Source organism: Maylandia zebra, linkage group LG20 (assembly GCF_041146795.1).
Source record: "Maylandia zebra isolate NMK-2024a linkage group LG20, Mzebra_GT3a, whole genome shotgun sequence".
In the NCBI taxonomy this organism is placed as follows: domain Eukaryota; kingdom Metazoa; phylum Chordata; class Actinopteri; order Cichliformes; family Cichlidae; genus Maylandia; species Maylandia zebra.
In genome coordinates this window covers 22155428-22165397 of record NC_135186.1, presented here as the reverse complement: position 1 = coordinate 22165397, position 9970 = coordinate 22155428, and the positions used below count along the sequence as shown (strand labels likewise).

At 40.9% G+C, this 9970-nt stretch overlaps 1 protein-coding gene across 1 annotated transcript; it reads right to left on the bottom strand.

Moving 5' to 3' along the window:
• Window positions 1-483: 483 nt before the first annotated feature.
• Window positions 484-8698, bottom strand: dhx35 (DEAH-box helicase 35). The gene is made up of 21 exons (XM_004545974.6): window positions 8607-8698; window positions 8082-8209; window positions 7878-7970; window positions 7465-7542; window positions 7214-7318; window positions 6750-6811; window positions 6440-6509; window positions 6251-6310; window positions 5611-5723; window positions 5408-5504; window positions 5126-5284; window positions 4676-4886; window positions 4411-4535; window positions 4121-4175; window positions 3767-3957; window positions 3578-3655; window positions 3339-3468; window positions 3122-3203; window positions 2917-2988; window positions 2653-2764; window positions 484-1636 (listed from the first exon to the last, which is right to left on the bottom strand). Exons 1-21 carry the CDS (start codon window positions 8644-8646, stop codon window positions 1598-1600), a joined length of 2100 nt encoding a protein of 699 aa, XP_004546031.1. The 5' UTR covers window positions 8647-8698; the 3' UTR covers window positions 484-1597.
• Between the last annotated feature and the right edge of the window lie 1272 nt (window positions 8699-9970).

Sequence of the window (9970 nt, the reverse complement as noted above, 5' to 3'; positions counted from 1 at the left end):
GGCTTTATTTGATGATGGGAGGAAGAGATGGCAGGTGGCAGGTTGTATCTCAGAGGTAAGCTGTTACACGGGTCTACAGATTACTGCTTTGGCTGCATACATACTCAGTGTCTGCACAAAATGAGAGAGAACAAGTCACCTCAAATATTTTCATCTGCAACAAGTCTACGAGGTGATCTTAAATGTACAGGTCTACATCAGAGCACAACTTAGCATGCAGAGATACTTTTAATCGTAGTCATCTAATTTGAATTTGTTTGCCTACCTACTGTTTGGTGTTTTGTTTGCATCTACAGTTATAACCTAAAAAAAGAAGAAGAAAAAACAGGCATGTAGATGTAAAATTTGGTGGCAGGAGTAACTGTACTGGTTTGATGCCAGCAGAGTATAATATCAAAACCTTTATTATACAGCTCACTGAAGCTTTCAGGGCCAAACACCTCTGAAGGAAAACAAAAAGACAAACTCATGAATCCATACATGTGGAATGTAAAAACCCTTTTACTAAACAGCTGCTTAGACAATACTCATGGACACAAAAACAAACAAATGAACTTGTTAAAACCATGAAACCATAAGAAGAAGTCAGATGTTTGCTACAGTGTCTTTTGAGGCTTTGGATGCACTTTACGTCATCACAGGAACAAATGGCACTTCATTTGTTTTAGTTTCACAGCTTTTTGTTTACAATGTTTGGGTGTAATTTTCCCCCCCCTTACATCTACAATTACATTTCAAAATGAAATGCAAAACACACTGTCAAAATAAACTGGCACAAAGTGGTGACAAGGCCACTATGTCTGAGCTATACTGTAGTCGAGCGGTAAGAGTGTAAAACGAGGATCCAAAAGTAATGCTATCCCTTCACAGTATCATTATTGGAGGATCTCAGGTTGACTGAACAAAATCATGAGTTTTGGTATGCTGTAGATGTGTTGGAAATATATACCACTACATTCTGTATGAAGGAAAAGAAATTTATAAGACATCAAAATTAAATCTGAGGTTAAGTAAACTAATTTAAACATAAAAGGCACCCAGTTTGTGGGGAAAGCAAAATAACTACAAACAAACAAAAACCATGCTCTTAAAGGACACGCCCTCACAGACCAGGGTCTATCATCCATCGGCAACAGGAAACAAAATATAGCACTTTAAAAAAAAAATGCAGCCTGGGACCAGGTGTGGACAGGCCTGTGGCACCGAAGCCCTTCCCTGGACCTGAGCCTGCTATGATTATATATATACACACACATATATATGAATGAACTACATGACCGTCCCAGAATGGACACTGGGTCAGGCACAGCCTAGACTCATTTCACATTCATTAGCATTTACTCTCATAGACTGAATATACACTACAGCACAGCCAAAACCGAGACACACTCAAATGGAGCAAGTTTAAATGTTTACATCAACATTTAAATTATACCGCTGAATCCCAGTGTAGCATGGCCACATAGTGTAGATGGGGTTGTGCAGGTGGACAATAAATATACATATATATATTACATCTTTATATACAGTGAAATGGAGAAGGGGCACAGTGGTAAATTATTCTTCCTCTTTTATCGTGGTGAAGTGATGAGGAGATTTAGAGGACCCTGGATCTCTTGCTGGCCAGCGAGCCATGCTAAAAGACACAAAAAAATAAAAATAATAATAATAATAATAATAATAATAAAACAAAATCAAAAAATACAGAAGCTGTGAGCTTGTTCACAGACTGTCTCCATACAACCCCAAATTCCAAATAAGTTGTTAAACTATGTAAAATGTAAATAAAAACAAAATGCAGTGATTTTCACATCTTTCTTCAAATCAGATGGAACGTAGAAATAAAAATAAAAAGTTTTTTTCTTAAGAAAAAAAAGGGTTGTTTTGAATGTCATAGCACCAACATGTCTGAGAAAAGTTAGAAAGAGCCCACATTTACCACTGCGTGGCATCCCCGCTGCTTTTAACAGTATGTAACCATCTATGAGCTGAGGAGACCAGCTGATGGACTTTGGATGGATTGTTGAGTAATATGATTGTCATAGGGGAGTCATATGATTGTAGGATCTATCTTACAATATAAACTGCCTGTTGTTGTGATTTGGCGCTGTACAAATAAAATTGAATAGAACTGAATTGAATAGAAGTCACTTAGATGAGAGACTAACTGTTTCTCCCACTGAAAATGCTACGTCAAGATTAACAGTTGTGTTCTACAGAATCGTTTGTTCTATGGATGATGATGAATCAAATTATTTGCAATTTTATGTTGAAGACCATTATTCTGAAACTCTACAATCTGTAGGCGCAGTCCCAGTTCACTTAATTACTTGCAAAATATTCCACCAGCCATTTCTTTTCAATACCCCCTTACTTTTCCAGCTTTTTGTTACGCCATCCCAGTTTTTTGAGACACGTTACTGCCAACAAATTCAAAATGAGCCACTGTTTAAACATTTGATACTTCCTATGTTCTCTTGTGAATAAAATATGGGTTTGCGAGATTTGCGCATCATTTTTATTTACATTTTTACACAGCATCGCAACTCTTTTGGAACTGAGATTAAAAACAAAACACAACAATTATTGCACAATATATATTTGAGATTAATAACAAATAATAAGCTGGTCAGCTTTAATTGTTTGACATACCTTGGCTTGCTTGTAAAAGTGAGGGGCCAACTCAACCAGCCAAGACGACTCAACAGCAGTCACGTCACGCATGTAGTATTTTGATGTCTGCACCACTTCATTGAAGACAACCCTGAAAGAATGCAACACAGAAATGTTTACAGCATGTTTCTCTCAAACATGTCCAAATAAAAGATGCTTTTAGAAACAGTTAGGCATTTCAGTTCTCTGCAAAGCCTTAAGATCATTACTGACACTTCAGCAGCTCAAAGAATGAACACTGACCACTTTGGAGGTTTCTCTCCGTACAGCACAGAGTTTGGGTGGATGTGAAGCTCACGATCGTCTCGTAAAGTCCTGGCAAAGGAAAAAGAATGACGGAGTGCACCAAGTGGTTTTTGTAAAAAACAAAACAAAACATGAAAACTGTTAAAACCCCTCAGGTGGGAAAACTGAGACATCTAATAAAGTGACAGACGTTTGTCCTTACCGGTAGGAACCAGAATGGTGAATGCGAGCTGCATTAGCAAAAAATCCAGAGACAATGCACTTCAAGATCACATCTGGATCACCTGTGCGAGACACACATCAAGAAGATTACGGTGAAACAGCTTAAAAACAGGAGACTTCGTGCCTAACAAGTCAGAATGTGTCTTGGACTGAATGTGTGTACTCGGCTGGTACAAGCCCAGAAAGAAAACGCATACCTTCACTGGATGTTCGCGGCACTTTAAACTTGTTCATGAGGCGCCGGAGCTGCTCTCGTACAGTCACAGCTCGCAGCAGACCCTTGTAGTTGAGAAAATGCTCCTGACACCACTGGGAGCTCTTCTGGTGCTGCCGGAAAGAAGTAAAAACACAAGGTCAGAGTTGACTTTACTCCAGGCTTTGGCAAAGTTCGTGGTCACAGTCTGAGGAATGTGCATACGTGCGCTCACAACTATACCTTAATGAATGCTTCATACACATTCAGCATGGTGAGGTGGTCTCCTTCTGCGACTGCAAACTTCCTGTGCTCGCGGGCCTGCAGGCAGAGATAACAAAAATAAATAAATAAATAGGATAATTATTTTGCTGACTTAGCATTTCTGCTAAAAATACAACATGCTCCGTCTGAGGGCCGGTTTCCACTTACAGCAGCTTTCTTCTGATTGGGTGGCACGACAAATATATTCTGAATCTGCATCATTGCTGCTATGGTAACAATCTCTTTGGAGCACCCAAAGTTTCCCGACTCTAGGAGCATCTTAGCAAACATGGGGCTGAGGGGAAACTCTGCCATCCGCACACCCATGGGATCAGTCAAACGGCCGTAATGATCCAAACCTGCCAAGAGACACAAAATTAGCGACGAGTCTGCATTTTGCACGAGGACATTTTACCTCGAAGAAGCTTGTGAGTGCAGGATTTTGAAAGCTAGTCCTATAGTTGAAGGACAAACTTTGCTTTTCCACTATTTCACATAATTTTTAAGGACCTTGTTTCTTACCTCCCAGAGCGTAGAGAAGCTCCAGTGCCTGAACCATAGTCTGAGCTGGAGGAGGCTAATAAATCATAATAAAAATAAAGGCAATTTTAAGCACAATATTTACTCTAAACGACACAATGGAGTGGTAATTAGCACTCTTAGGAGGCCATGACATCTTTAAAAACACAAACTGCATTCATTTTATAGTTGCTATGCACATTTCTCTTTCTAATAAAAATATAAACTACGATTCCTTTCACAGTGGCTGAACACATCACAGCTACTCTGTGGATTCAAAGCGAGCCACTCACAGAGAGAAAGCTGAACCGCAGCACGTTGTCAATGCCCAACGCTTTGAGCTGCAGGATGACAGGGGCCAAATTGGAGCGCTGCATCTCTGGCACAGTGGAAGCCGGCAGTTTCTCAAAGTCCTCCTCTGACAAAGGAACAGCAGCGATAAAGTGGACAGGGAGACATGCAGACAAGAAAAGACAGGGAAAGGGAGTTATAATGAACAAAAATGTAAATAAAAATATGTTCATTGCGTGTATCATATGGCTGGAGGTTCACACATACCCGTGTACAGTCGAAAGCATTTCCCAGGTCGGTTGCGTCCAGCTCTCCCCGCCCTCTGACTGGCTGAAGCCTTGGAGATGGGCGTGACCACCAGCGATTCAATGGCAGTGCAAGGATTATAGGCTCGCAGCTTCACAAACGCACAGTCAATAACAAATACAATTCCATTTATAGTGATGGAGGTCTCAGCTATATTAGTGGCCACCACAACCTGGAAGAAAAATTAAATGATATTGTGTTAATAAAGGTTTATTTGCTTGTGCTGGCTCATACGTCACCAGTCTGTACCATTTCTATCATTACAAGAAATTCATCATAACAGTAAAAGATTGTTAATATATGCCAAAAATGGCAGTTATTTCATCCATTAACTAAAAATGTTGATATGATTATCCAGCCTGACTTGCATCTTGGATTGTCCATATAAACACACAAAAACAAGATTTTTACCTTGCGAACAGAAGAGGGCACCCGCTCAAAGACCTTCATCTGATCGGCGTAAGGAAGACCAGAATACATGGGCAAAATTCTCAGGTGCTTCTTCATGCCGTACCGTGACAGAGTCCTGGCCTGATCCTGCAGCAGGGACACCACCTTCTCCACCTCCTCCTAAGGTGAAAAAGAAAACAATCGAAACCATTAAGAAACCTGGTATATGGGATGATTTGGTTTTTACTGTTTTCACACTGATGTCGAATAAAAGCTAGGTCAGTAAATGATATGGCTGCTAACCTGCCCAGTGAGAAAAGCCAGGACATCTCCATCATCCTCAGTCTCGTGAATCTTGAGCACAGTCTCCACCGTAGCTTTCACATAATCTGGGACAGGACTGAAAGCAAACCAAACATACCTCAGGAAAAACAACAACAACAACAAAAAGGAATATGCAAAAATAACAGACTATTTGCTCAGTTTGGATTCTGTGTGTTGCCTACCTGACGGTGTAGAAGATATCCACCGGGTAAGAGCGTCCCTCTACTGTCAGAATTCCACAGGTGTCTTTGCTCGGATCGCCGGACTCATTCAGGTTGAAGAAGTCGTGGAATTTCTTCACATAATATTCGTATTTCAATTAATAAAATGGACATTAATACAGCATTTAACCACTAGTTGATTTGTCTCACGTTTGAATGGAGGCATTATAATTGCATTAACATTAAAGAAGCCAACTACACTGCTTCCACAGCTGGCAGGCTTGGCAAAGATTTAACACATTAAACATTTAAAACTGAATTTAATGTGTGATTCACTTTAACCAAACCAAAGAAACAGTTGGTGCCCTCACTCTGACATTTGAGAAAGTTCACAACTTCCAGCGCCGTTTAGCTGAAAAACATGGCAGGTGTAGATAAAAGCCTTTTTAAACTGAACGTACAGAACACATCTGATATGACATTTCAGCTGACTCGGGTAATGCTTAGCACAATCGTGGCCTGATTGTGTCTTTCTATCATCAGGGTATCGCAGATGTCAGTACAACGTGATCTGACCTGACATCAGCTTTCCCTCTGTCGGTCTTTTGTTTATCTTTTCTGTCTAATCAAGCAAATCTGCTCATCTTAATGATTCAGTCACCTTGGCATCAAGAGTGGCAGAGGCCACAATCAGCCTCAGGTCTCGTCGCTTCTTCTGAATCTGCCGAAAAATCGGAGAGAAACGGATGAAAGTCAGAGGAATGAGCCACAACTTTCTCTCCTACTTAAACAGCTGTAAATTAATGAGTGACATTAACGTAAAATTTAGATTCGTTTCAGCGGGCATTACCTTCTTTAGCAGACCAATCGCTATGTCTGTATAGAGGGTCCTCTCATGCGCCTCGTCTAGCATCAACACACTTTGGGTGAGGGTACAATGAAGAACATTAGTTGCAAAAAAGTAAACATTAATTAATACTTTATAACAAAAACAACTTTACATGTAAGAGTTAGGATTTTTAGCAGATATCTCAGTGTGAAGATCACAGGCCAGCATCATGACAACTCTGTGTCCTGGTTTTGTACATGCGGCCTCCCTAGTAACGTATTTGCCATGCAGAGAAAAGGGACTGCTTAATGGCTCTATTGCAATCATGTACCTGTACTTTTTCAGAAGTGGATCAGACATCATCTCTCGCACCAGCATGCCATCTGTTAGAAACTGAAGCACACAGGTGCAGTTAAGCACTGAAGGACATTTACAGAGAGATTCAATGAAATTTCTGCCCATGGGTTACAAAGATCCAGTGATCACAGCCACACACTTTCCTGAAAACAAGGTTTCTTATCTTTAGATTATGAGATATTTTCCCCCAAATAATGACATATTAGTGTTAGGACTTCCCCCCAAATATCAGTATTGCTGAGGCTGATCCCCAATTAGCCTCTTAAAATATTGAGAAACATTCACAATTCACATCCGATGATAAGTCTGAGTTGTTTTTCTCAAATACGACCTCTAAAACATTTTTTCCCCCCCACACAAACAGAACTGGGCTTTCCTACAACCACACATGTAAAACGCTTATCGCTGAGGCCACAAACACAACTGACAAGCAAATACCTTGATCCTCGTAGCGTGGGGATCAGAACAGTCATCGAATCTAATAGTGTAGCCCACCTCATGGCCCAGCAGGGCCCCTCTCTCCTCTGCCACACGGTTAGCTACCTATCAGCAGGAAACAAAGAGGGGCGAAAATACAGAGTTTAAGGAATGTGTGTGACCTTCGGTGTGAGCTGAACTGCTGTGAAGGGAATGACATTGGCAAACAGCGAAGGAGCCGCGCAATAAGAGGAGATCAGTGGGGTTCTTACAGAGATAGCAGCCACACGTCGAGGCTGTGTCACTCCAATCACCTTCCCCTCCGCTGCCCAGCCAGCCTCCAGCAGGTACTGATGAAAATCACATGAAAAAAGAGAAGGTAGATCCAAAAAAGGAGGGAAGTACAAAGCATGAAAAGTGGACTGTGCATAAATTACATTCTAGCTGATGTGGTCCAAACACTTGCTTTCAAAAGAGGCTCCAAAAAGCACCAAAAAACAAGGTCATGTTAAACCGCTGTGGGAGTTAATCCACATGAAAAGGTGTGAGTCACTGCAGCATGACTTTGAAGGTACCCCACCACCCCCCCTTTTTTTTCCCTGACTGCTATCATAAATGCAAGAAAACGGTTTTTTGTCATTCATCTTTTATGCCATAAATGTTGCATGGAGTAAATCACACTAACCTGAGGTATCTGTGTCGTCTTCCCACATCCAGTCTCACCAACTATGATTACAGTCTGGAAGCTCTCAACCAAGTACAAGATGTTGTTTCTGTGCTGGAGGGGCAGCAGTAACGAGAAGCACTTAATGAACAATTAAACAACAAGCACAGGGGATCACAAAATAACCCTGTAACATTAGAGCAGGTGCAAAAGCGGTTTAAAAACCTTAAAAACGGGGAGTTTCTGTCGCTGCTTCTCTATGGAGAGTGCGGTGTGGGGGTTGAAGATGATGGGGGAGCCGGTGGTCTCTGAGTTCAGCTCCCGCTCCTCTGAGATCCCCGGTGCCTCAGAGCCTGAAGCAGAGCAGATGGTGAAGGAGGAGAAGATAAGATATTTTATTTAAACGCAGGCAGGCTGAGGAAAAAGGGACTTAGGAGGATTTGATTTGGTGCAATGAACATGTCATGGCAGAGCGATAAAAGAAAGGTTTCGGCGCACACAAACTCCATCATGTGTGTTATTGTACCCTGCTCCACAGTGCGTGTGTCTGTTTTCCTCTGGAAGGTTATAGTTTGATTCCGCGCAGTTAAACCGAGCTGATCTGCGCCGGCTGCAGAAATCACGCAGCTGCCGTGAACGCCGCTGCAGCCGCACCGAGACTCGCTGGTCGACGTTAGCAGCTCACGCTAACAAATACAAACCCAAACAAACCACCAACAAGCTAATCTATCCTCTTTTATTCCTACTTACCCGGCTTCCAAAATTTCATCGTGGAGAGGGGAGCCGCCATCTTGGCTTCTACGTCACATATCCCCCCCTTTGCATAGCCGGGGGATGACGTCACAAGCTCTGTTTCCTTCGTTTTTATGAACGATGTCAGCTCGTTCAAAAACAGGTGCAAGGGGAAGTTTACGCTGACTTTTCAAGCTGTTAATTACATACGTCATAAATACTACATTTCAATATATACGCACACTGGACATTTTATTAGGTACATCTCGGTAGCACCAATTTGGAGCCCTTTTGGCTTCTGACCCGCCTTCATGGCACGGGTTCAACAAGATGAACCCCCTAAACGGGAAGGGTTGTTTAAAAACTTTGTGCTTTTTATGCTGATGCCACCATTGTTAACTTGGAAATCTAGTGTCACTTTGTGTCATTGTGAAGTCATATAATATTGTATTGAGATATTGTTTTAAAAGCTCAAACAAAGAAAGTGCTCATGTAAAGTTCGGAGATGATCCAATAGAAACTAAAGTTTTTTCCTAGCCATATGATTGGAGCAGAACTGATGATGCAGACAGCAGGTTAACACAGAATTCATGCAGCGTGTGATTTTGTGAAACTTTATGGTATCATTGTGACATCGTAGGGCGTGTGATATAAAGCTCAGTTGTTCAGTTTACTTTTTGAAATTTTTTAGCTTTAGTTTAGTTTTTATTAGTTTCAGTGTTAGTTCTAGTCTTTTTATTTATTAATGTATGTCCGGGGTGGGGAACTCAAGGCCTCAAGGGCATATTTGCACCGCACAAGACACTAAATAATGTGAATTGCACAACACTGGTCATTATATTCTTCATTTCCAGTTAATACTTGTACAGCTGCTGTTATTGTGTATATATATATTTATATTTCTTCATACATTCTTATATAGTTCTATACTGTGTACTGTGTATTTTGTTGTGCAGTTATTTTATTTTTTAACTTTAATTTATATATTTTATCTTATTCCTTCCTAGTTAAATTTACCCTTTTTAATTTTCATATTTATTTCCTATCTTATTCATAGCCTTTTCTTTTTAGGTCACGAGCAGTTGTCTAAGAAATTCACTGCATATCGTACTGTGTATGACTGTGTACATGACAAATAAAATTTGAATTTGAAATCAACACTGTGGCATAGCAACATTTGCACTGTCTGGGAATGATCAAGGAAAAGCTGCTGGTGACCTTTTACCACTCCACAATAGACCGTGTGTTAACATGGTGCCTCACAGTGTGAGATGCTGACTGCTCAGTAGCTCTACAGAAGGTCACCCCCAGACCGGCCCAAAAATTAATAAATCAAAAAAAAAAAAAAAAATCACTGGCGGCCTCTTTAACATTAAACACAC